Source organism: Pelophylax lessonae (genome assembly GCF_965119305.1).
Source record: "Pelophylax lessonae genome assembly, chromosome: 2".
NCBI lineage: Eukaryota > Metazoa > Chordata > Amphibia > Anura > Ranidae > Pelophylax > Pelophylax lessonae.
This window is the reverse complement of record NC_138769.1, coordinates 118,084,585-118,111,151: the sequence shown is the minus strand read 5'-3', so window position 1 is coordinate 118,111,151 and position 26,567 is coordinate 118,084,585. Positions and strand designations below refer to the sequence as shown.

General features: G+C 48.1%; 1 protein-coding gene across 4 annotated transcripts in view; it reads left to right on the top strand.

Moving 5' to 3' along the window:
• Window positions 1–26,567, top strand: part of SPECC1 (sperm antigen with calponin homology and coiled-coil domains 1) — a 689,067-nt gene that overhangs the window by 461,537 nt on the left and 200,963 nt on the right. For all 4 annotated transcript variants that reach the window (XM_082247576.1, XM_082247577.1, XM_082247575.1 and 1 more), the window contains one exon: window positions 15,676–15,742. In XM_082247576.1, the coding sequence (XP_082103702.1) occupies window positions 15,676–15,742 (67 nt within the window). The remainder of the gene's footprint in view (window positions 1–15,675; window positions 15,743–26,567) is intronic.

Sequence of the window (26,567 nt, the reverse complement as noted above, 5' to 3'; positions counted from 1 at the left end):
TTGATGTGGGAATCAAGGTGGATGGAAAGGAAATCGAATTAGCTATGGGCTACCTTTAAATTACTGAATGTAATCAATATGGGGGGGGGGGGGGTACTTTGTATCACTTGGAGCTTTAATCTTTTAATTACCAAGAGTTTACAATGGGTTTGGATAAACATTCAAATAAACGATAAAACTCCTTTCCATAAGACCCTGTAAGTTCAAAACAGCAGGAAAGAAGGTTAAGGACAAGAAGCAGTTAGGGTTGTCTGTTCTAAATATTCCCCAGCTATAGAAATTAAAGCAACTGAGCTGGCGATATTCACAGCTATAAGAAAATTAATCTTCTGATCTAATTATGTAGCAGAGACATAATGAAATAAGAGTCTATGGATGAAATCCAGCCATTCAGTGAGCCTCCTGGTGGGAATTACGAGAGGTGATGTCATGTTTTGGATGCCTATCTGACAGATTCCTGCCTTGCAGGGGAGAGATTTAAAGACTATGCAAAACTGAATAGAGAACAGTTTTTTCCAACTCTGATTTGGTTGGTTAGCTTCATTTATAATGACCTTTTACATTCCCAAAAAGGATTAATACACAGAGGCATCTACATGTAATGTGTTTATATATCTGAAGCTCTCACTCTTATTACAAGATTTCCACTCCCAAAATTCCAGCAACATCGACTTTTTCTATGTAAGTTCATAGTGATCCTTTTCTTGCTTTCCAGTTTGTCCCTGCCACCCACTGACATCACTTTTTTGCCCCTCCCACCTTTACACCACTGGCACTTCAGCCATGAGGAGGGAGTTGCTTGCATTGCCTGTGCTGATTGACAGCCTAGTTCCTCCTACACAGTAAAACCTGTGTTTCTCTTACGTCCTCCGACAGTCGCCGCCTCTTCATATTCGTCACATATGGGGTATTAGACTTTGCTCCGAAGGAGTAGCTAGGCAACAGAATATGTTAACATTAAAGCTTTTAACATATCCCACCCTCAAGGGGTGGTCCCCTCAGTCAATACCCTCCTACTTCCTGCAACCATATCTCAGTTTTAATGTCTAGCTTGTCAGGAGTGGCTGGCTTTTCCTGTGCTGGGGCTTTCTGCCCCAGACTCTTTCTTCTTTTTGATATTTTGTTTGAGTTTTCTCTCTACCTTTACTTAGCTGTTATTTTTGTCAGCGTTAGTTAGTTCTTCTGATGAAGAGGATCATGCGGGCTGGGTCTCGGGCTGATCCCCCTGGTCGCAGGTCGTGGGTCAGTGGCTTCCCAGCCTGCCATCGAGCGTTCAGCCAGGTAACGCTCCTGGCACAGTGAACGACCCATCCCTGTTCGGTGCAGGGATGATTGGTGAGGTGGCTACCTCACTGGACGCTGTGCGGTTTCTTAACCCCCATTTTGTGCGTCTTGAATTGCGACTCTCCCTGCCTCATGTGCAGGGGCTTGTTCGCCTGTGCGGGTCCCCCACGCCATTAAGAGGTAAGTGTATCTATGTGGGGACCTGTCTGTCTGGGGGGGTGTCAGTCTGGGACTGTGTAACCTGCCTCTATTCACACTGCTTGTCTCCCTATCTCTCGGCTGCATGCTGTGGGCTGCAAGGGGGGGGGGGGAGCTGTGTGACACTGTGTGTGTCAGTCTGGTCAGTGTGAAAAGCTGTGTGCTGTGGGGCATGTTTTTTTGGCATGTTTGGGCATTTACAGCGATCGCTGCGGCGATCTGACATGTGTTCTTATACATGGATGACATGTGTGAATTACTACACTGTGGAGCGGCGTTTTCGGCGCCAAACGGCGCCATTTTGCCTACACTCGCTCCGGCCGCATGTTTTACATGCATGGCGGCCATTTTCTTGTAGCCTCCATAGGCTTTCATAGAGCGCCCTGGCAGCATCACTTCCTCTTTCCAGGAACACCGATCGAGGCAGCAGCAGCGGCGAGGGTCTCCTCAGGTTTTATCCTTCTGTTCTTGCTATCCATTGCCTGTGTTCAGTTTGCATATTCCCTGTGGGGGTCTCATTGTGCTTGAGTGTGGTGCGGTGGGCTGCGCTTGCCGCGCTTGCTTAAAGGGGCAGTTAACCCTTTATTGTCTGGTATTACAGGGGCAATGGATTCTCAGGAGGGCAAATTTCCTACCGCCTTGGTGGAAAGCCAGGGGACCGCTGTTTCCCCCCCAGGGGGGGATTTAGCCACTATTGTGGCTGGCCTTGCTGCTCAGGTGCAGATGCTGGTGGCTGCTCAATCTACTAAAAGACCCAGAATTGCTCTTTCCTCTGATTCTGAGGGTGAAGGGGATGGGGTTGTTATGGCGGGGGCCTCCTTATCGGGGTCCCGCTCCTCCCTAGATCTAGTGGGGTCCGAAGTGGAGGCTGAAGTTGAGGGGGTTGATAATTCTCCCCCTGGCTCGCCTGAAGAGCTTGCAATCATGGATGAATTGATTGCTTCCATAAAGCAAACATTGCGTTTGCAGGATGAAGTGTGTCCCCCCGCTGCCTTGGCAGCTTATGGGACGCAGAGAAAACGCAGGACACCGCAGGTTTTTCCCTGCAATGATGATTTTCAGCGCGCTGTTAAGGAACAATGGCGCAATCTGCGCAAACCTTTTGCTGTACCAAGTAGGTTCAAGCTGCGTTATCCTTTCTCGCCTTCCACTGATGAAAGGTGGTGTGTACCTCCCCCAGTGGATCACGCAATTGCGGTTTTGAACAAGGCCACTGCGATTCCTGCAGAGGATTCCCCTGTGTTCCGTGATGCCACGGATAGGAGATTGGAGTCTCTTGCCCGTCATACTTATTCTGTTACGGGTTCTATGCTTAAAGCTCTGTTTGCCTCTCTCATGGCGGCCCAGGCGATCGCAAGTTGGACGCAGATGCTTAGGCGCGTCCTAGTGGCCGACTCGGCCTCGCCGGCGACCCTGGATATGGTGGATCAAATCCACCAGGGTGTCATGTATCTGTGTGATGCGGACCTGGACCTGGTTCCATTGGCTGCACGTGTGCACAGCGTGGCGGTGTTGTCTCGCCGCCTGGTTTGGTTAAAATGTTGGTCGGTGGACCAATCTTCGCGTAAGACCTTAGCCAATCTACCTTATGATGGGTCTCGCCTTTTTGGGGAGTCCTTGGATGTGTTGATTAAGGGGATCACCGGGGGTAAGAGCACTCTCTTGCCCCATTTCCCCAAGGCTAAGGGGGCTTCTGGGAAGAAGCATGCTAATTTTCGGCCCCCTCAGGGGTCCTTTCGTGCCTTTCGGCCGCACTACAAGGGCAAGCCGTTCAAAGGTCAAGGCTCTCAGAAGAAGCCCTGGTCTGGGAAACAGAAGTCCGGCCAATCCGGATCTGCAGCCCATAACAGTTCGGCCTGAAGGGGCGCCCTCACCCAGTTTTGGGGTGGGGGGACGCTTGCTCGGTTTTCTTCAACCCTGGTTGGCCCGTGTGCGGGACAGGTGGGTTCAGGAGATCGTTCGGTCTGGTTACAAGATCGAGTTTTCTCTCTCGGCCGGAGAGCAGATTTTTTTCCCTCAAATCTTCAACTGTCTCCAGAGCGTTTGCGGGACCTGCACCTGGCGGTGCGGGACCTGAGGGCTCAGGGAGTGGTGGTTCCGGTGCCTCATCGGGACAGATTTCGGGGGTTTTATCCCAATCTGTTCACCGTGCCCAGAAAGGAGGGCAAGGTTCGTCCAATTCTGGACTTGAAGGCTCTGAACCGCTCTGTGCGGGTTCGCAAGTTCCGCATGGAATCCCTGCGGTCGGTGGTGGCTGCCCTGGTTCCGGGGGAATTCATGGCCTCCATCGATTTGAAGGATGCGTATCTTCACATCCCCATTTTCGAGGGTCACCAGAGGTTCCTTCGATTTGCCATTGCGGAGGATCACTACCAGTTCGTGGCGTTGCCTTTTGGTCTCGCCTCGGCTCCGCGGGTCTTCACCAAGGTGCTTGCACCGGTTCTGGCATTACTGAGGGCCCAGGGCATTTCTGTCCTGGGGTATCTGGACGACATTCTGGTTCGGTCTGCGACCAGCCAGGGTCTGGAGAAGGACCTGTCTGTCACGATGCAAACTCTGCAGGAGTTTGGTTGGACGATAAATTTTCCAAAGTCGACACTGAGTCCGTCGGTTCGTCTTCCCTACCTGGGAATGATTCTGGACTCGGTGCAGGCGAAGGTCTTCCTGCCGGAAGACAAACTCAGAACTCTTCAGGAGGAGGTCAGGTCCCTCAGGGACGTTTCGCACTCGTCTCTGCGGACGTGCATGAGATGTCTGGGATTGATGGTCTCGGCTTTCGAGGCGATTCCCTTCGCCCAGTTTCTCACGCGGAGTCTCCAAGCGGAGATCCTGTCCAGGTGGGACGGGCGACCTCCATCTCTGGATCTTCAAATCTCGTTGAGTCATCGCACCAGAAGAAACCTTCTGTGGTGGCTCCAGTCCCCGATGGTGTCCGGGGGCAAGTCGTTTCGTCCTGTCTCGTGGACGGTGATCACCACGGATGCCAGCCTGTCGGGCTTGGGTGGTGTTCTGGGCGTTCTGTCCGCCCAGGGAATTTGGTCAGAGGGGGAGTCTTCCCTTCCGATCAACATTCTGGAATTGCATGCGATAAAGCTCTGTCTTCATCGCTGGACGGACCGGCTGCAGGGCTGCCCGGTTCGGGTGCAGACGCACAATGCCACGGCGGTGGCCTACATCAACCACCAAGGGGGCACCAGGAGTGCCCGAGCGGCTCGAGAAGTGGCCGACATTCTGTCTTGGGCCGAGACTCATGTCCCGGCGATAACGGCGGTTCACATTCCGGGAGTGGAGAATTGGCAGGCGGACTATCTGAGTCGCCAGACCCTGGATCAGGGGGAATGGTCTATCCACCCGGCTGTCTTCCGGATGTTGTGCGCGAAGTGGGGTCTTCCAGATGTGGACCTGTTCGCGTCTCGTCTCAACAACAAGGTGAAAAGGTTCGTGGCAAGGACGCGCGACCCTCGGGCAGACGCGTCGGACGCGTTAGTGGCCCCGTGGCATCAGTACAGGCTGATGTACGCGTTTCCACCGATTCAGTTGCTGTCCAGGTTCCTTCGCAGGTTACACTCGGAACGCAGCACGGTGATTCTTGTGGCACCGGACTGGCCTCGCCGGTCCTGGTACGCAGACCTCGTGAATCTGGCGGTCGACGCTCCGTGGCGTCTGCCTCTTCGAGACGATCTACTGTCTCAAGGACCGATATACCATCCTGCTTTACAGTCGCTGGCTTTGACGGCCTGGCTGTTGAGACCGAGGTCCTGAAGGAGAGGGGTCTCTCTCCAGAGGTCGTTCATACTTTGATCAACGCGAGGAAGTCTTCCTCGGGGAAGGTTTATTACCGTACTTGGAAGGCCTATTTTGCCTGGTGTGAGTCCAGGGGGTTTTCACCCCGCACGTACTCGGTTTCCCGTGTTCTGTCTTTTCTTGAAACGGGTGTTGATCAGCGTTTGGCGCTGGCTACGATAAAGGGTCAGGTGTCTGCACTGGCCGTTCTGTTTCAACGTCCCGTGGCTTCCAACTCCTTGGTTGGCACTTTTGTTCAGGGTGTGCGGCATCTGGTTCCTCCTAGGAGGGATCCTTTGCCCCCTTGGGACTTGAATCTCGTTCTGTCTGTGTTGCAACGTGCTCCTTTTGAACAGATCAGGGAGATCTCGTTGTCTATGTTGTCCAAAAAGGTCGCCTTTTTGATGGCGATCACTTCGGCTCGCAGAGTGTCGGAGATGGCAGCTTTGTCCTGCAAGTCTCCGTACCTGGTTGTTCATTTGGATAAGGTGGTCTTACGACCTAATCCTTCTTTTCTTCCGAAACGAGTTTCGGACTTCCATCTTAATGAGGATATTGTCTTACCTTCGCTGTGCGCGAAGCCTAAACATCCAAAGGAGGTGAGATTGCATTCTCTGGATGTTGTTCGGGCGATAAGGGTTTACCTTAAATCGACTGAGTCTTTTCGAAAGACGGACTCCTTGTTTGTTCTTCCAGAGGGTCCTCGGAAGGGCATGGCGGCTTCGGCCTCTACCATCGCCAAATGGATCAGGCAGACCATTGAACAGGCCTATGCTTTGCAGGGGAAGGTTCCCCCTGTGCCTGTGAAGGCGCACTCTACTAGATCTTTGAGTACGTCTTGGGCCTGTCGTCATGGGGCTTCTGTAGCCCAGGTGTGTAAGGCGGCGACCTGGTCGACCGTACACACGTTCACAGGATTCTACAAAGTAGATGTCCAGGCATCGGCGGATGCTTCCTTTGGCCGCTAGGTTCTTAGTGCGGCAGTTCCCTAGGGTCCCTTGTTAGGGACCTCTGGCTGTTGGGATGAGTTTTTATATCCCCTGGTTTTTTGTCTTTTCCTGGGTTGTTGCTCCTGTTGAGCACTTGTTTTTTTCTGTTGCCCAGCTGGTTTCCTTCCTTTGGTAAGGTTCCTTTCTTTGATGCGGAGACTGCGTTGCCTTTTCGGCGCGGATGCGTTTCCCACCCCTCATGTTTGCACTGCTTTGGGACGTCCCCATATGTGACGAATATGAAGAGGCGGCGACTGTCGGAGGACGTAAGAGAAAACGGAATTTTTGTAAAATCTTACCTGTAAAACTCCTTTCTCTGAGTCCTCCGACAGTCGCCGCCCCCGCCCCTCTTTTGGGGTTTGGTTGTATACTCTACTGCTATTCCACTAAAACTGAGATATGGTTGCAGGAAGTAGGAGGGTATTGACTGAGGGGACCACCCCTTGAGGGTGGGATATGTTAAAAGCTTTAATGTTAACATATTCTGTTGCCTAGCTACTCCTTCGGAGCAAAGTCTAATACCCCATATGTGACGAATATGAAGAGGCGGCGACTGTCGGAGGACTCAGAGAAAGGAATTTTACAGGTAAGATTTTACAAAAATTCAGTTTTCTCTGTCGCTCATTGACAGACGCAGTCCTCTTGATTAATATCAAATCGGGTTATACTGCCCTCTACAGGAGTAGGACACTAGACAGAAGGAAAACGTTCTGGCCACACCTTAGGGGCAGTCCCAGAGGGTATATCCTCTCTCTCCCTGCTACAGGATGTCAGTTTTTTTCTGTCTAGTTAGGAGTAAGGACCTAAGTTCCTTGCTGGGATCTTGGTACTGGCAAGATTTTTTTTTTAGAAAAAATTTTTAGGCAGCTTTTTTTTCTCCCGTTGTTCCTGTGAGATCTTCAAGCAAGTATGCTGAAACTGGGCGACGGGCTGGATGTTGAGATCCAGTGGTCACCCCAGTCAGCCTACGAGCGCGTGCAGGCCATAGCTCCGCGCTGGGTCGGCCGCGACATAGTCCCACTGGACGGGGACTGACCCTGCGACTTAAACGTCTCGCCTGGACGCCGACGACCAGTTGGAAACTGAGTCACGGCGTCCGTATTGGTCGACAGCCCCCCCACCTCGGTGGAGAGGGGTTCTGTCAGGAGTTGGCGCCCGCCTGTTCCGGTATGGTGCATAAAATGTTCCCCCTCTCCCCCCTGCCGGGTTTGTGGGTGGACGCGGGCCCCTCCCTGGGATGACCGGAATCCTGGATCCCCCCTCTATCCTATAACAGGTGTCACAGATCCCCCTCTTGAGGGTGATTTAGTGAATAGGAACCAGAAGGCTTGGTTTGGGAGCTGACAATCGGTCACTGTATGAGGGGCACTGTAAGGGATCATGACTGTAGTCAGTGGCTGGCATTACTATTAGGATGGCCATGTAAGAGGGCTTACCTGATACATAAGGTGCAATATAGGCCGATGCCTGTGCCTGGACTACCGCCATCCGCAGGCCGCCATCCTCCCACAGGCCGTACACCTCCCGCAGGCCGCACAGGCCGATGACTACCTCCCGCAGGCCGCTGCTATTTTGCACAAACCGCTGCCATCCTCCACAGGCTGCCGCCATTTTCCAGCAGGTCACGCGGGGCCGCCATCTTGGCGTAGCCTCGTGTCTCCAGCATGGGGGCGGCCATGTTTGAGATGACCAAACACCTCGAGGAGTAATTGGGATGCGCCGGAAGGCGTGTAAAGGGGCGGAGCCGCCTCCTTTACCCGGGAAAGCAAGCCAAAGACTTCCTGTCTGTAACAGACAGTGCTGGGAGCAGGTTGATAGAAACTTCTGTGCATCAGGTGGTGAGCCTTGGGGTCTCTCTCTCTCTCTCTCTCTGTGGGGTCCAAGCAGGTAACATTGAGGGGAGCTGTTGCGCTGGGGGATTAAGAAAAAAAAAAAAAGTTTTTTCTTTGAAATTATTTTTTTGTTTGCTGGCAAGTGTCTTGTATAATCATGGACCCTGCCACACATGTATCCCCACCTGATCCCCTCGAGGTGGCCGCAGGACCCTCCAGTACCCCGCTTGTGATTGATGCATTATCAGCAGTTTTGGAGTCTTTGGTATCCCGGGTGGAGGTAGCCTGTCAGGGACGGGGGTCAAGGAAGCGACCCCCGCCTATCCCTATTTCATCTGATACTTCAGATACGGATTCTGAGCTGGTCACTGCAGCTGCAGGTCCCTCTGCTGGGGCTGCTGTCTCGGGTACGGTCTCCTCAGATAGTGAGGAGGACGTTTCTGCCTCCGCCATAGCGCAAGAAGAAGCGTTAGTGAACGCACTAGTCATGTCTGTCCGGGAAACCTTAAGTCTTGAGGTTACACCGGCAGAGGTAGATGACACTGAGATTCCCTTTGGTACCAGCAAGCCTACCAAAATGTCGAAGGTTTTTCCCTTGCCCAAATGTTTTGGTAACCTAATTAAGGAGGAATGGGATCATCCAAAACGAACCCCTGCTATTTCCAAACGCATTGCTAGACGCTATCCGTTTGAGGAATCCCTCCTTAAGAAATGGACGGTACCACCAGTGGTGGACCCACCAATTTCCAGACTAAATAAAGCCACTGTTATCCCGTTGGAGGACGCTCCGTCCTTTAGGGATCCGGTGGATCGAAAAGTGGAAGCCGAATCCCGGTCCATTTTTTCCCTGATAGGGTCAACATTTAGGCCAGCGATTGCCATTGGTTTAGTTTCACAAACATTGACAGAAAGGACCAAATTGTTACGCCGTGACATAAAGGGGAGAAGTATCCCCCCGGCAGTATCAGATTTGCTGGAGCAGATTATACAGGGGCTACAGTTCATCTGTGACGCCGCCTTGGACGCCCCTCCCTTGCTAGGGCGTGCACCTGTTTCAGCAGTGGTCCTCAGACGCGTGTTATGGTTAAAGTGCTGGTCGGCTGATCAAGGTTCCAAAAAGACTTTGGCTAATCTTCCCTTTAAGGGGGATCGCCTGTTTGGGGCCACCTTGGATGAGATTATAAAGGATCTCACTGGGGGTAAGAGCACTTTTTTACCACAGACAGCTAAAGGTAAAGGACCTCGTAACAGACGAGGACCTTCCTTTTCCGCTCATAAAAAGTTTGTTCGCTCCGCTGGGGCGGGCGATAAGGGGAAGTCCTCCAAAGCCCCTTCAGGGGGTTTCAGAGGGCGCTGGTCGGGAAAACAAAAGCCCGACTCAGCCAAACCTGAAGATAAGCTTTGCGGGGAGCAGTAATAGACTTGATGCAACAGGGAGCGGCAGTTCCCGCTCCTTGAGCGGAATCCCGATTCTCTGGACAATCGGATCCGATTGAGCGAGCGGACCAGAAAGTTTCTGGTCTGGTAGCTTCGGTCTCCGATGCTCAGCCAGGGGAAGTCATTTCTTCAGACAGAATCCAGGTTACCGATAAATGTATTGGAACTGAGAGCCATCAGACTTTGTCTGATTTTCTGGACTGAGTAGCTTCAGGGCAACCCAGTTTGGATTCAGTTGGACAAGACCACGGCCGTGGCTTATGTCAATCACCAAGGGGGCACCAAGAGTGCCCTGGCGGCCATAGAGGTGGCCAGCATTCTTCATTGGGCGAAACGGTTTGTTCCGGCTCTCCCCGCAGTATGCACTCCGGGGGTGGAAAATCGGCAGACAGATTATGTCAGCCGTTGGATTCTGGATCAAGCGATATGGCCTTTTCATCCAGAGATATTTCGCCAGCGGTGCCTTCATTCTGGCACCCTGGAGGTGGATCTGTTGGCAGCTCGGCTCAACAGGAAGGTGTGGAGTTTGGTAACCCGCTCCCGAGATCCGCGAATGAACACAGCAGACGCGCTGGTCGCCCCGTGGGGACAGTATCAGCTACTGTATGTCTTCCCTCCTCTAAAGTTCCTGCTGAAGCTTTTTCGCAGGATAGAGGTGGAAGGAATTCCAGTTATCCTGGTAGTTCCGGACTGACCTCGTCAACCCGAGTACGCCGACTTTGTCAGGCTGGTCGCGGACGCTCCCTAGAGACTTCCTCTCAGGGAGGATCTGCGGTCTCAGGGACCGATCTTCCATCCTGCTTTACAATTGCTGGCTTTAACAGGCCTGGCTATTGAGACTCAGGTGCTGAAAGACAAGGGATTGTCAACTTCAGTTATTCCTACTTTAATTAAAGCAAGGAAAGCGACTTCTAGAAAAGTCTATCATCGCACATGGAGGTCTTATATTGCGTGGTGTGAATCCTTTGGATTTCCTCCACGGGCCTATTCGGTGACCCGAATCTTGGCTTTTCTGCAACAAGGAGTTGAGCAGAGGCTGGCCTTGAGTACTATCAAGGGTCAGGTTTCAGCGTTGGCAATCTTCTTTCAGAAACCTTTGGCTACTCATTCCTTGGTGCGGAATTTCATCCAGGGGGTGCGGCACCTGGCTCCGCCAGTGCGCGCGCCCTTACCGCCCTGGGATCTTAATTTAGTGTTGTCGGTTCTTCAGAAACCTCCCTTTGAAAATATCAGGGAGATTCCCTTGCTTACATTATCCCAGAAGGTGGCCTTCTTGGTGGCCATTACTTCTGCACGCAGGGTGTCAGAACTGGCTGCATTATCTTGTCGTTCCCCATATCTGGTGGTTCATAGGGATAAGGTGGTTCCTCGTCCGAATCCATCCTTCCTTCCTAAAGTGGTTTCAGAGTTTCATCTGAATGAGGACATTGTATTACCTTCCCTGTGTCCTAAGCCCAGTCATCCTCGGGAGTGTGCGTTACATTCCTTGGATGTGGTTCGGGCAATCAGAGTATACCTGAAAGCTACGGACTCGTTTCGTAAAACGGATTCACTTTTTGTGATCACGGATGGCCCCAAAAAGGGGTTGCCTGCATCTGCCGCGACTATCTCCAAATGGATCAGACAGACGGTGGTACAGGCTTATTCTATTAAGGGTCGGAATCCTCCGTTCCCTGTTAAGGCGCACTCCACTCGGGCGCTTAGTGCTTCCTGGGCCTTCCGCCATCAGGCGTCAGTGGTCCAGGTTTGCAAGGCGGCTACCTGGTCGTCGGTTCATACCTTTACAAAATTTTATAAAGTTGATGTGATGGCATCGTCGGATGCCTCTTTTGGCCGCAAGGTTCTGCAGGCCGCAATTTGAGGAGACCGTTGGTCTACCTCGAGGGTTTTTTTCTGTTGGATTTTCAGTTGAGTCTCATCCTTTGGTTTGATGAGCCTTTAAGACTTCTAGTCGGCACCGGTTGGGCCTTCTGGATTTAAATTTTGATTTCTGTTATCCCACCCCTCATTTGTGGCACTGCTTTGGGACATCCCGATTTGATATTAATCAAGAGGACTGCGTCTGTCAATGAGCGACAGAGAAAAATGGATTTTTGTAAAATCTTACCGTAAAATCCTTTTCTCTGAAGCTCATTGACAGACGCAGTACCCGCCCCTCTACTTTTGAGTTGGGTTGGGTTAAATTCTCTGACACTGCTTTGTGACATAACTGACATCCTGTAGCAGGGAGAGAGAGGATATACCCTCTGGGACTGCCCCTAAGGTGTGGCCAGAACGTTTTCCTTCTGCCTGTGTCCTACTCCTGTAGAGGGCAGTATAACCCGATTTGATATTAATCAAGAGGACTGCGTCTGTCAATGAGCTTAAGAGAAAAGGATTTTACGGTAAGATTTTACAAAAATCCATTTTTCCAACAACTAAATTACATAGTGTTTGGTATCACAGTGATTTGATGGACATTATACACACGCAGTTGAGAGGAATAGCATTTAAAACAACTGATATGCCCCTATCAATTTCATATCTACGGCGAAAATGAAAAGGTGTATAAATATATTTTGAAATGTAGTCAAAAGTTTAGTTGTAAGATATTTGTGTTCACAGACATTTCTAGGATTGGGAGAGACCTGGGGTATTATGGTAGGGGAAGTTCTGCGTCTCATGAAGCATGCCAAGGCAAATGGCGGACATGGCCAAATTATTCCTAATAGAGAGAGTGGCTTAAAGTAAAGTTGTTAAAGAGAATCAAAGCCTAGTTTTCTGTTTACACTTCACATATATCCCATAGTCCTTGTTCCTGCAAAATACTCTTTATCACATTGCCACAAACGAAAATCTTACACATAAAAGTCACGGCAAATAATGATTTTTTAAATTAAATTTATTGTAATTTATATTTATTCAGTTTTTTTTATCAAAAGGTACACTTCAACAAATTCAACTTGACCAGGGGCACAAGTCATAAACCATATTTAAAATCTTGTTTTATAAGATATGGAGGTACAACATTAGGAAGTCACAGGGTGCAGCTGTGGGAGCCCCTACAAACTGCTAGCAGGGGGGTGCTGGACATTAGGAGAAGAAAGGTCTAAGAATCCCTAAAATAAAATTAGTGTATAACATGACGTGTACAGCACAGTGGTCAGAATTCAGGGTTCAGGTCCATTGCCCCTCATTCATTGGTGGGTTGTTGGAGCTAAATTGTTTACTTTACAAAAGCTGCAGTCCACTTTGTCCTGGTTGCCAGGTCATCTGAACGATGCAGTGCTCGAACTATGTAGGCAGTGTTGGGTTGGCTCTGCCTGCATACAACAGAGAAAACCACTCTGACAGTGAGATTGCCTTACTTTGTTAGGTCTTGCTTAACCCAGGGCACATGGAAGGAGACTCAGGGCAGATGATCCTATTGTCGAGATCTTATCAACACTTATGTATGTGTATAAAGGAATATATGAAAAAGACACCAGGTAATAGAAATAAAGTGTTGAGGTTATTATTGAATGATGTACAAAATGTTTCCTTAACTTCTCAAAGGATATGATTTGAAGAATTGCCAAATGCCATGTTAGGTTGCTTACCAGCCTTATTGTTCACCTTAATCTGTACAATAAATAGGTGACCTAAATGTTTAACCACTTCTATACCGCTTGACGTCATATGACATCCTGAGCTTTTTAGTGGAGATATCTAAATGATGCCTGCAGCCTTTTTATTAGCCGGCAATTCTCTTCATTATAAGAACAATCATAGCGGCTGTTCAGCCGCTTGATTGTTGTTACAGGCAGCGGGAGGGGACATCCTCCCGCTGCCCTCTGGTGCTTCCACCGGCTCACCCGTGCGATTGGTATGCTTGAGAAGGAATCCACTGGCAGCGGAAGTACACCATAGAGAATACCGAAGACCAAATTTTCCCCAGCAGTCTCTATGACTCTCATAGGCTCGGCGCAACGTTATGACATCATGCCCGGCCTGAAAGTTGTAAATACTGCCGTGATCTCTGCTGGATATCCGAGATTGTAGGAAAGATCTGAGGTCTTATTGACCCCAGATCTCTCCACAAAGAGCACCTGTCATGCACTATTCCTATTACAAGGGATGTTTACATTCCTTGTAATAGGAATAGAAGTGTTAAAAAAATAAATAAAAAATTAAAGGGAAAGTTTAAAAAAAAAAGAAAAAAAAAAAAAGATTAAAAGAGCAGCCCAGCACGCAGAAGTGAACGCATAAGTACGTCGCGCCCACATATATAAATGGCGTTCAATCCACACATATAAAGTATCGCCGCAAAAGTTGAGTGAGAGCAACAATTCTAGCCCAAGACCTCCTCTGTAACTCTAAACAGGTAAACTGTAAAAATGTTTAAAGCACTGCCTATTTTAATCCCTAGGGTCTCTGCTAAAACAAACATATATATTTTTGAGGGGGTTCTGTGTAATTTTCCTTCAAAAAAATTATGATTTTTATATACAGGAGCTGAGTGCCAGAATTGGCCCAGTATGGAAGTGGTTAAATAATATCTATTATTTAAAGAACAGTTGAAACTTTTAGCAGGTACCCAATGATATATGCAGTGGTAGAAAAGAATACCCATTAAGCAGTGCACCATGTTATACAAAGACTAATTGTCCATTCACACCAGCAGCGTGCATTACCGTTGACTGTTCGTGTGCACTGTGAAGGAGTAGTGCAATGTAATGCAAATGGTGTATCAGAATGGTAAATCAGCTTTATTATTATATCCTTTGGCGCTACATATCTTATACGTTTTTTGAATGTGTTGTAATGACTCATAGCATTGTAAAAAGTGCTATATCACCATTATTCCATCATCTTTATGTGTTTCGCTAGAAGAAAACAAACAATTGGTTGCTTTGGGCAACATCACTACCTAAAATTATTACGCAAGCAGTAACCAGCATTTAAAGTGTTAAAGGAGTTTTAGCAGTTTTTTTTTCTAAAATCTCTGGTTAACGATGATTATTTTTTCTCTATACAAAAGGTAACATTCTCTCATCGGCCCAGTCAGTATAATTTTGCCGAAAGTCACAGTGGTGCAAACACTGGCCAAGTATTCTACTTTTATATATTCGTTGATGCTTTGCTACTGTCTTGTTTTTATTGCTTTTTGTCTGCATAGGCAGGATTTCCCACCACATCCTGTCCAGTGACCATTTTGGCTAGAGTTCCACTATAAGGACGAACAAAAGTGTTAAAGGCAAATGTAAACTGTAAAGCTTGGTTAACTGGTTAAAGAAATTCATTATGAAGGGAGAGCATAGGAAATGGAAGAAGGCATAAACCTATGCCTGCAGTGTATGGTATCAGCTATAAAAAACAAGTCCAGTGGTGCTCTGGTCAATGACCTTGAATCTGAGGTGGCAGTGCACTTAACTGCTGACATTGGTACAGACCATGTTGATTTCCATACAGTGCAGGCCTGCTGCAAGTCATTTGACCTAACATGCTGGTTTTGGGTCATGTGACCTGGAATTGGAGCACTGTAGGACATGTTTTAGTTGTTGGGTAACCTTATAGTTGCAATCTTGTTAATGCCAACCTGACTGAGTAAAGAAGATTCAACTTTACTTGATTTTTACCAGTTTATTAGTAAAACAGTTGTTTACTGTAATTTACAGGCTTCTTTTTTTTTTTGTCCTGTGTGCATGCTTCCTATCCTCCACTGATGTACCAAACCCGTATTCTTGTAGAGCCAGCAGTGCCACTATTTCTAGTCACATTTTCTGCTCTGTGTACTACAATTCTCAAAGATCGGAATGTGTCTGCACGTAGAAGTGTGGTCCATCCCGGGGGTGAGTAGGAAGGGGTGGCTACATTCACATACACAAGGGGGGTAAGTAGAACAACGTAGCCACCCTAGAAGTCTGAGAATTGTAGAAAAAAGCTTGCATTCAAGAGATAAAATGAAGAGCGAAAAATATAGAGTACATTCTAGTTATATTTAGACATATTGCATTTATTTTATTTTATAAAAAAAAAAAATTAGTTTAGTGTCTCTTTAAGGTTGTAATTTTGCTTGGGCCGATTTGAATATGAAATCTATTTGGTTGTATTTGCCAGCACTTCCATGTTCCACTACAGCGCACTACTTTTATTGAATATGGTTAACCAATATTACTCTTCTTTTTTCACAGCGACTCTCTGCTTCCAGCCCTTTGAAGCTCTCAAGTAAAGATTCGGAGAAGCAATTAGATTTTACAGGTAACGTTTCACCAGTAAATGAGAGTGATTAGTAATCAGAGCAGGGAGCACTCTACATCTTACGCTAACTTGAATGCCGTCCAAATGGCTGTTGGAATAACTGATCCTTTCTGTAGCTGTTAAGCCATGCGTGCCTGGGACACTGTCCAGCATCTATTTTTAAAGCTGGCTCAATAAGAGCAAAAATGAATGCAAAGGGTTTTGTTAAGTCCGGATGTGGCTATTTTAGGAGCGCATTCATATGTCTCAATAGAAATTATTGTCTATAGGCTGACGTGTCTTGTTTGAGAATTCCACAGCTATATATCTTTACCAGGCTTCCTCTCCTGTATGTTACTTTCTCTGGACTCTTTCTGGGTCCCTGCACCTCCTCTTAACTCAGGATGACTATACTGGAGAAAGGTCCTAACATCTGCAAGTGTGATTTTAGGTGTATGAGAAAGAGGAAATGTGGGATAAACGTTTCATGAAATGCGATCTATTATAATAGTTATCCATTATAGGGACAGTTTGTAATTTGTAACAGTTGTAGTATGTTTAATATTTGTAAAAATCTACATATTTTAAATTCCTAGCCTATGAAAACCTGCCATGTACATAGCGTTTATTTTATTCTTTTTTTTTTTTTTTTGTTCAGTGACATCTAAACCAATAAACAGTTAGTGATCTTATTGTTTTACAGCAGTTAGGTAAATTTGAAAAGTGTAGCGCTATCCCTTAAAAAATAAATATAAATGGAAAGAATTAAAAATTCAAATAGATAGGTCGCATCAAAGGTACCCACATTATTATTATTATTATAATACAGGATTTATATATAGCGCCAACAGTTTACGCAGCGCTTAACAATATCACCAAACGATTGCACATTTCATGAATAGAGGAAGGAGAATTACCATATAAAAACTTTTATCTTATAATCGGTAAATACGCACATCAAGGACAACCGTATAAAGCATGTCACGGACATCAATCAGTCACCCTGGTGGGCGTGATGAAGTCACTGCAGTAGTCCTGCCCTATGCGCGCTATGTCCAAAAAGATGTCTTCACAGGGACTCGGGATACTGTTGTGAGCACCCTTTGCATAAATTCTTCTAGGTACACTTACACACAGTTTTTGAAGGCACTCCTTATATCTTGGAGAGCTAACCATAAATCTTCTGATGTAGACTGCCTCAAATCCATCTGTCTCTTCATGTAATCCCAGACAGACTCAATGATGTTGAGATCAGGGCTCTGTGGGGGTCAATCCATCACTTCTAGGACTCCTTGTTCCTCTTCACTGAAGATAGTTCTTAATGACATTGGCTGTATGTTTGGGGTTGTTGTCCTGCTGCAGAATACATTTGAGGCCAATCACACTCCTCCCCGATGGTATGGCATGATGGATAAGTATCTACCTGTATTTCCTAGCATTGAAGACCCCATTGATCCTGACCAAATCTCTAACTCCATGTGCAGAAATGCAGCCCCAAGCTTGCAAGGAACCTCCACTATGCTTCACTGTTGCCTGCTGTTTTTCTGCACCTCAGTTTCTATGTTTTTTGTACATAGCTGAGTTGCTTAGCCTTGTTTCCACATCAGAAATATGACTTTTTTGCTTCAATTGTTCCATGAACACCACTTCTGGCTAAACTTCTTCAGACAGGAGATGTGTACCTGGTTCCCACTGGTTTCCGGCAGTGCTGTGCTGATGGCACTGCTGGACAGTTTCCTATATCGAAGGGAAGTAAGCATGATCTTTCTTTCATCTGCTGCATTATGTTTCAGTGGCCAAACATTGTGTCTATGGTCGTCAACGTTGCCTGTTTCATTGTGCTGCTTCTAACTGACTATAATCCTACAAAATCTCTGACTTCTTGCAAGTGTACAAAGTGTGCAAGTTTCAGAATTGATGCTGGTTTGGAGCCAAAGAGTTGTCATGCCAAATATTGATTTGATATAGATTTTTCTTTCTGTTAGCCTGCGTTTTGTAAATTGATAAAAATAATTTATATATATATATATATATATATATATATATATATAATTTTTTATGTTAAAGCATTCCTACTTTACACCATTTCTTCACACCTACCCAAAACGTTTGCACAGTACTGTGTGTGTATCTATCTATCTATCTATCTATCTATCTATCTATCTATCTATCTATCTATCTATCTATCTATCTATCTATCTATCTATCTATCTATCTATCTATCTATCTATCTATCTATCTATCTATCTATCTATCTATCTATCTATCTATCTATCTATCTATCTATCTATCTATCTTTATATAGTAATGTTGTGGTATGCATCCTTACTAGCACAATCTTTCAGTGTTCACAATAAGTAAGATTACACAGTATATTCAGTTACTTTTAAGGACCTGCTGGGAAGTAAATTTTCTTCATAAATGTCATTGATAATGTGTGTCCAATAATTGCTGCCAAGTTGAAGACATAATAATAGAAACCACTGGAGACCCAATAATGTTTGGTTCAGAACACAAAGACTGCTTTGTATACTGCCTATTTAAAATAACAATGATGTAATACACAGAACAGAGGCTGCTGTGTTCACACAGGACCATGGGATGGGAAAACTGCTGTGGAGCTTAGGGGAAGTCACCCTGAATCTAGTTCAAAGTGGCCCCGGTCACAGCTGTACAATCTGAGCTGTCTCGGCAGCTTGTAAGGAACACAAACCATGTCCATTCTCTGCTGTAATCCCATCATGGAGCATTCCTGTGACACTGACATTCTCTGCACAGAGACAGTAAAACATAATTATTTTTCTTCTTAATTTTTGTTTAATTTGCTGTTACTGCATCTGCTTTAGTTGCCTTGTGAAAGCTAATGCTCACATAAGCAACTGACAGTGCTCAGATTCCCCCTCCCTCAATTTTCAGGAATTTTTAATGAAAAATTTAGCTTCAATAAAAGTGTTTATCTATAATTGTTACACTAACCATTTTGTAATTTAATCTTATTACTATTATCTTGACGGGCTTTAGGCTTCTGTCGACGGCATCAATTTAAGAAGAGAGATTTAATTTAATGAGATCTTTCAGAATCTATTGACAGATGCATTTGATCTTCAGTTTACATGCTTTTGACCTGTGTTGAAAATGCTTCAAGTGGGTTTTGTATTCCCATAGGCACTATAGTGACACTATACAATATCCTTGTTCTCCAAAATTATTCCATAAACGTCCACTACTTAATGACCCTGTAATCTATTTTTTATAAAACCACTTCCTACATTTTCTTGTAAGATCCTCCGTGAGCTCCCTCTCACATTTACCCTCACCTCCATTCGTTTGGAACAAGCAGTGCACGTTAGTTGCCTTGAGTACTGCTCTACACACACTACACACCCCATAGTCCATCTAAGGTGGCTTTGATCCTACATACAGTGGCTCCATGGATAATGAACTTAGCCACCCTGCAACAGGAAGTTGGATTAGAGCAGCAAAAAAAAGGGAATTTGGAGATTTGGAGGCTCAGAGCAATAGAATGCACTTTGTTTTTTTTTTTTTTTTTTATGTAAGAATACATAGCTGAATGGATTTCTTTTTTAAACCAGAGTTTAATGTCACTTTAATTTGTGATTAAAGTAAGTGAACCAGATGAAAGCAGCTGAGGAGCTGCAGAATAGTTAGCTCTTGCAAATGTATTAAAGTGATTGGAAACCTTTTTTTAAAATAATAAACATGTCATACTTATCAATGATTTTTGCACAGAGCATCCCCAATCCTCCTCTTCTAGGGTTCTCCTTGGTGCTCCTGGCTCCTCCTCCTCTCGGTGTGCCACCATAGGAAGCCGCTTCCTATTGTGTCAAACCTGCGGGATCAATCCAGAGCTGGGCTTCCAGTGTCCATAAGCTCAGACAGCGTGGATTAGCCCCCCCCCCCCATTTCCATGTTAAGATTTGATAGCAGCAGGAACCAATAGCTCCTGCTGCCATAAATATGCCCTGTGAGGAGGGAGAGAGCCTCCTTCTGCCTTTTTAGAACCAATTTAAATTTACCTAGACATAGTTTCTCTTACGTCCTCCGACAGTCGCCGCCACCTCTAAGTCATCACTATTGGGTATTGACTTCCGCTCCGCAGGGGTAGCTAGGCATAAGACTTAGTCAAAAGAACAAAAGCATTTGCATATACACACCCATGGGGGCTGTCCCACTTAGTCAATACCCCCCTGCAGTGACCACTCCCAACTCAGTTTCTTTCTGCCTAGCGTCAGGAGTAGTTAGGCTTTCCCTGTGCTGGGGCTCCGGTCTCAGCCTTCTGATCTTTTTATTTGATTTTCTTTCAAAATGTCAGTTTTTTCTTTGTTATACTAGCTGTTTCTTTTGTCAGCTTTAGTTTTTAGTGGATTCTTCGGATGAAGATGGATTCATGTGGAGCTGGGTGTCGGACTGACCGCCCGTGTTCTCCAGGGCAGAGGGTCAGAGGGACCCCCAGCCTGCCATAGAGCGTTCAGCCAAGGTTCGTCCTGGCATTATGAACGACCCATCCCTGCTCGCAGCAGGGATGCAGCTGTGAGGTGGCTACCTCACTGGACACATCTACGATACTGCAGTGTAATGTCCTTGGCAAACGGCACTCCCTGTCAGATGAGGACATCGGCTTTCCGTTCTAAGAGGCACCCCACGCCATCTGGTACAGGTAAGTACTTCTGTGTGGGGCCTCTCTCCTCGGGGTGGCAGTCCTGTGTTGCTGTGTGTCCCCCATGTCTGTGCCGGTGTGGGGCTCCCTATTGCGATCCCTGTGGGGGTCTTCTCTATACCTGCGCTGCTGTGCTGTGTATCTGTGTGGGGGCCCCTTCCCCTGTGTCACTTCGGTGTGTGTTAGGGGGTGCAGACTTTGTGTGTGTGGCGGCTGCAGCGGGGAAAATCCGCACGGTCCGCCATCTTTAATTTGGGCAAGCATGTTGGCTTCACTGTGGGCTGATTTACATGCTGTTTTGGCGCCATCCGGCGTCATCTTGCGTGTGGCAGAACGATCATTCCATGCACATGTCGGCGGCCATTTTCCCGAAATCTCCCAATCTTCTATGGGCAGCCATTTTTCCCTGGGTCACTTGCAGCTTATAGTTCAGCCTCTCATGACCTCACTTCCTTTTCCTCTGAAGCAGCGATCTAGCTGGTAACACTCTGTGGGGCTCTGCAGACGGTCTCTTCCATAACCTTCTGTTTTGTCATTTCTGGCTCAGTTTCTTCTCCTATTGGGGGTCTTTTGTCACTGTACATATAGTGGTGGGCTGCGCATTCCGCAGCGGTTTTAAAGGGACAGTACCCTTTTCTTGCACTGTTATTTTCTCCTCGAGCAATGGATTCTCAGGATAGCAAATTTCCTCCAGCCCTGGTGGGGGACCCCTGTCCTGCTGTGGCCCCTGTTATACCTGATTTGGCCGCTGTAGTGGCGTGCTTAGTGTCCAAAATGGAGGTGCTGATGGCTGAACGTGCTGCTAGGAAGAGGCCCAGATTATCTCTCTCCTCTGATTCAGATGGTGATATGGCTGCTGCGGCGGGCGTGCCCTTCTCAGGGTCTCGCTCATCCTTAGACCCGCTGGGGTCTGAGGGGGAGGCGGAGGTGGAGGGGGTTGATGTTTCTCCCCCAGGGTCGCCTGAAGAACGTGCGACCATGGATGAGTTGATTGTTTCTGTAAAGGAAACTCTACATTTGGAGGATGAGCCCAGTTCTCCGGGCATTGTGTCCTCATTTGGGACACACAGGACCCGCAAGTCAGCGCAGGTGTTTCCCTGCCCCGCTGAGTTTCATTACACTGTTAATGAACTGTAGCGCACTTTAAAACATCCATTCCTGGTACCTAGTCGGTTTAAGTTACTTTATCCCTTTGCACCAGCTACGGAATCGCGATGGTGTGTGCCTCCACAGGTGGATCACACTGTGGCAGTTTTTAACAAGGCTACCTTAATTCCTACTGAGGAGACCCCGGTTTTTCGGGATCCCACGGACAGGAGGTTGGAGTCTCTGGCCCGCCATTCCTACACGGTGGCGGGTTCCTTGCTCAAACCTGTTTTCGCGTCCAATTTGGTGGCTCAGGCGGTGGCTGATTGGACTAAGGTGCTTAGGAGCAACCTCGTGTCTGATTCTGTTCCGCCTGCCAGGCTGGATATGGTGGATCAAATTCACCAAGGAGTCATGTATTTGTGCGATGCGGCCTTTGGTAGCACGCTTATCTAGTGTCGCGGTGCTTAACCATGGACTGATCTGGCTGAAGAGCTGGTCGGCTGACCAGACATTACGGAAAACGGTTGCTGATTTTTCCTATGCTGGTTCTCGCCTTTTTGGCGAGGCGTTGGATACCTTGGTAAAAGGCGTCACAGGGGGCAAGAGCACCATGCTGCCCCAGAACCCCAAGAACAAGTCCTTTCGTGGCAAGCGGTGTTCCGCTTCTCGACCCAACCAGGGGTCCTTTCGTGCCTTTCGGAATCAGTCCAAGGGCAAGCCCTTCAAGGGCCAAGGTAGCCAGAAGAAGCCCTGGACGGGCAAGCAGTAGTCCGGCGGGTCAATCCTCCTCTGCCTGAAGGGGCGCCCTCACCCGTTTCGGTGGGGTGGGGGACGTTTGCGCGGTTTCCTCCAACCTTGGCTGCTCCGAATTCCGGACAGGTGGGTTCAGGAAATCATTCGATCAGGTTACAAGATCAAATTCCTTTCCCGGCCGGCGGACAGATTTTTTCCCTCAAATCTTCATTTGACCCCAGGGCGCCTGCAGGACCTGCAACAAGCGGTGCAGGACCTCCTTGCCCAGGGGGTGATTGTCCCGGTGCCTCATCGGGACAGGTTTCGGGGATTTTATTCCAATCTGTTCACTGTGCCCAGAAAGGAGGGCAAGGTGCGTCCTATTCTGGACCTGAAAGCTCTGAACCGCTTCGTGCGCGTTCGAAAGTTCCGTATGAAATCTCTCCGTTTGGTAGTGGCCTCCCTGAGTCCAGGGGAATTCCTGGCCTCTATAGACCTGAAGGATGCACCTACACATCCCCATTTTCGAGGGTCACCAGAAGTACCTTCGGTTCGCTATAACGGAGGACCACTATCAGTTTGTGGAGTTACCTTTCGGTCTCGCTTCGGCTCCAAGGGTCTTTACAAAGGTGTTGGCACCTGTTCTGGGCCTGCTGAGGGCTCAGGGCATTGCGGTCTTGGGATATCTGGACGATCTCCTTTTAAGATCGAGTGTCCACCAGGACCTACTGGGCAATCTGTCTACCACGGTAGAGACGGTCCAGGAGTTCGGATGGACCATCAACATACAGAAGTCGACCTTGTCTCCTTTGGTTTGTCTTCCCTATCTGGGAATGGTTCTGGACTCTGCTCAAGCAAAGGTGTTCTTGCCGGAGGACAAGCTCCGGACTTTACAGGACGAGATCAGGTCCCTCCGGGACAAGCCATCCTCGTCACTCAGGACCTGCATGCGGTCCCTAGGGTTGATGGTATCGGCCTTCGAGTCGATACCCTTTGCCCAGTTTCACACGCGGTCTCTTCAAGCGGAGATCCTGGCCAGGTGGGACAGACTGCCTCAGTCCTTGGATCTGAGTATCTCATTGAGCCGCCAAACCAGAATGGATCTTCTGTGGTGGCTTCAGTCCCCGGCTGTGTCAGAAGGCAAGTCCTTTCGTCCGTTGCTGTGGACGGTGATTACCCCCTGTCGGGCTGGGGCGGAGTCCTGGGCAACCTGTCTGCCCAGGGCTCTTGGTCGGGGGAGGAATCCTCCCTTCCGATCAACATATTGGAATTGAGAGCGATCAAACTCTGTCTCTTCCAGTGGTCGGATCGACTTCGGGGCCGTCCTATTTGGGTACAGACGGACAATGCTACCACGGTGGCTTACATCAACCACCAAGAGGGCACCAGGAGGGCCCGGGAGGTGACTCGACATTCTGTCTTGGGCCGAGACTCATGTCCCGGCAATCTCAGCAGTTCACATTCCGGGTGTGGAGAATTGGCAGGCCGACTATCTGAGCCGCCAGACCCTGGACCAGGGGGAATTCCCCCCTCGCTCGTACTCGGTGTCGAGAGTGTTGGCTTTCCTCCAGTCAGGGGTGGAACAGTGCCTGGCGCTGGCCACGATAAAGGGCCAGGTGTCTGCACTGGCTATTCTTTTTCAGCGCCCTGTGGCGTCTAATTCTTTAATTCGCACCTTCATTCAGGGTGTGCGCCATTTGGCTCCTCCCAGAAGAGAGCCTTTACCTCCGTGGGACTTGAACTTGGTTCTGTCCGTTTTACAGCATTCTCCCTTTGAGAACATCCGGGAGATTTCGTTGCCTCTGCTGTCTAAGAAGGTTGCCTTTTTAGTGGCGATCACTTTGGCTCGCAGAGTATCGGAGCTGGCGGCATTGTCTTGCCGCTCTCCTTATTTGGTCATTCACAAGGATAAGGTGGTCTTGCGACCACACCCGTCTTTTCTTCCTAAGGTGGTCTCTGAGTTCCACCTTAATGAGGACATTGTCCTGCCTTCGCTTTGTACGAAGCCTAAGCATCCCAGGGAGGTTGCATTGCATTCCTTGGATGTTGTCAGGGCGATCAGGGTTTACCTGTCGTCTACGGAGTCCTTTCGGAAGACGGTTTCCCTCTTTGTCTGCAGCGACCATTGCCAAATGGATCAGACAGACCATTGAACAGGCCTATGCTTTGAAGGAACGGGTTCCACCCTTCCCTGTTAAGGCGCACTCTACCAGATCTTTGAGTGCGTCCTGGGCCTACTGGCATCGAGCCTCGGTGGCCCAGGTGTGCAAGGCCGTGACTTGGTCGTCAGTGCACTCCTTTTCAAAATTCTATAAGGTGGATGTTCTAGCATCAGCTGGCCGCAAAGTTCTCAGTGCGGCGGTGTCATGAGGGACCCTTGTTTTGTTGTGGGTCCCTGACGTTTGGGGTTGTTTATCCCCTGGGTTATTTGCTTTCCTGAGCTGTTGCTCCTGTTGAGCCTTTTTTGTTGCCCAGAAGGTTCTCTTACTATGCATGTAAGGCTCCTTTCTCTGATGTGGGTACCTTTGTTGCCTTTTCTACGGTTGCGTCTCCCACCCCTCATGTCTACACTGCTTTGGCACATCCCAATAGTGATGACATAGAGGTGGCGGCGACTGTCGGAGGACATAAGAGAAAACTTAATTTTTGTAAAATCTTACCTGTAAAATTCCTTTCTCTGAGTCCTCCGACAGTCGCCCCCCCCCCCCGCCCCTCTTTTTGGGTTTTTTTCTTGTACACTTACTGCTATGCTACCAAACTGAGTTGGGAGTGGTCACTGCAGGGGGGTATTGACTAAGTGTGACAGCCCCCATGGGTGTGTATATGCAAATGCTTTTGTTCTTTTGACTAAGTCTTATGCCTAGCTACTCCTGCGGAACGGAAGTCAATACCCAATCGGAGTGTATCGGAGGACTCAGAGAAAGGAATTTTACAGGTAAGATTTTACAAAAATTCCGTTTTTTTTCTTTTTTAAAGTTCAATCTATTTCGTAGTCTTTTTCTCAGATCTCCGGATCACCAGTAGAGTGTTCTAATTTTTCTTACTTTGCCCATTCAGTGCCTGATACTGCCCTATAAGTCAGCAAGGCACGCACATTACATAATTAAATAGGGGGTGTTCAAGACAGCATTTTCTAAGTAAGCATTCATGGGTTTCTAGGGCTCAACACTCAAGTCAGTAGTTGTAGGTAAAAAAAAGTTGTGTGCAGGAAAATTGTAGAACCTACTGCATAGAGAACTAGTACAGGTCAAAACAGCATTTTCACATTATTCCTCTGGATGCAGTTACTCAAGACTTGAAGGCGTTATTTCCCTTTTGCTTTACTTCCCACCACTTCATTCAGATGCCCTGTGCAAGCTATGGGCTAATTACGTCATAGCCTGCACAAGACTATAGACCCTTACCATGTGACAGCACTGGTACTTGGTGATTGGCTCAAGGCTGTCGCATGGAGTAAGTGGCATTCTCCATGCTTCTCCATACCCAGGGCTGGCGCAAGGATTTTTGACACCCTAGATGAAACTTAATTTTGCTGCCCCCTTGGCTTTGCCCCTGACTCCACCCCTTTTGCCCTGCCCAAGTATACCCCACCTTTTTAATGGCTAGCGGTGGCTATGGCTGCTGCTGCTGTGCCACAGGTGGGTATGTCTGGCAGATGCTGCTGTGCCCCAGGTGGGTATGGCTGGCGGCTGCTGCTGGCTGTCCTCAAGGGCGGGTACTGCTGGAGAGGAGGAGGGGGAAGGGAGAGGAGAACGGAAGGGGGTGGAGGAGAGGAAAGGAGGGGGGAGAAGGGGGGAATAGAGGAGGAAGGGGGGAGAAGAGGAAGAGAGGAGGGGGGGAGAAGGAGATGTGGAGGGGAGTAGGGGAGGGAGGAGGGGCAGGGGCATAGGTGTGCGCACAGGGTGTGCCAGGTGTGCCTGGGCACACCCTAATCACCCCATGTACATTAACATTATCACTTTTTGTGCTGGCAGGAAGATGGCAAAAATCTCTCTCCTACTGGCTCTGCCATAATAGAAGCCTTTAGGCACTTGCCTTTCAATGTGCCAGCAGGGAGATTAATGTGCTGGGGTCATATATATGTAGACACACAGAAACACGTGTGTATGAGCTTTGGGGTGCACACCCTAATTTAATAGGCTGCGCACACCTATGGGCAGGGGGAAGGGGAGGGGAGGGGAGGGGGTGAGGAGAATGGGATAACATCACACATTTGAGGAGCCTGAGGACAGATAAATCTTATACACTAACGTTATACAGTAATAGAATGTCACTATGTTCTTCACTCACAACCGGAGCTCTGCTCTGCTGCCTCTTCATCCATGACTCTCTCAGTCTCAGGCACAA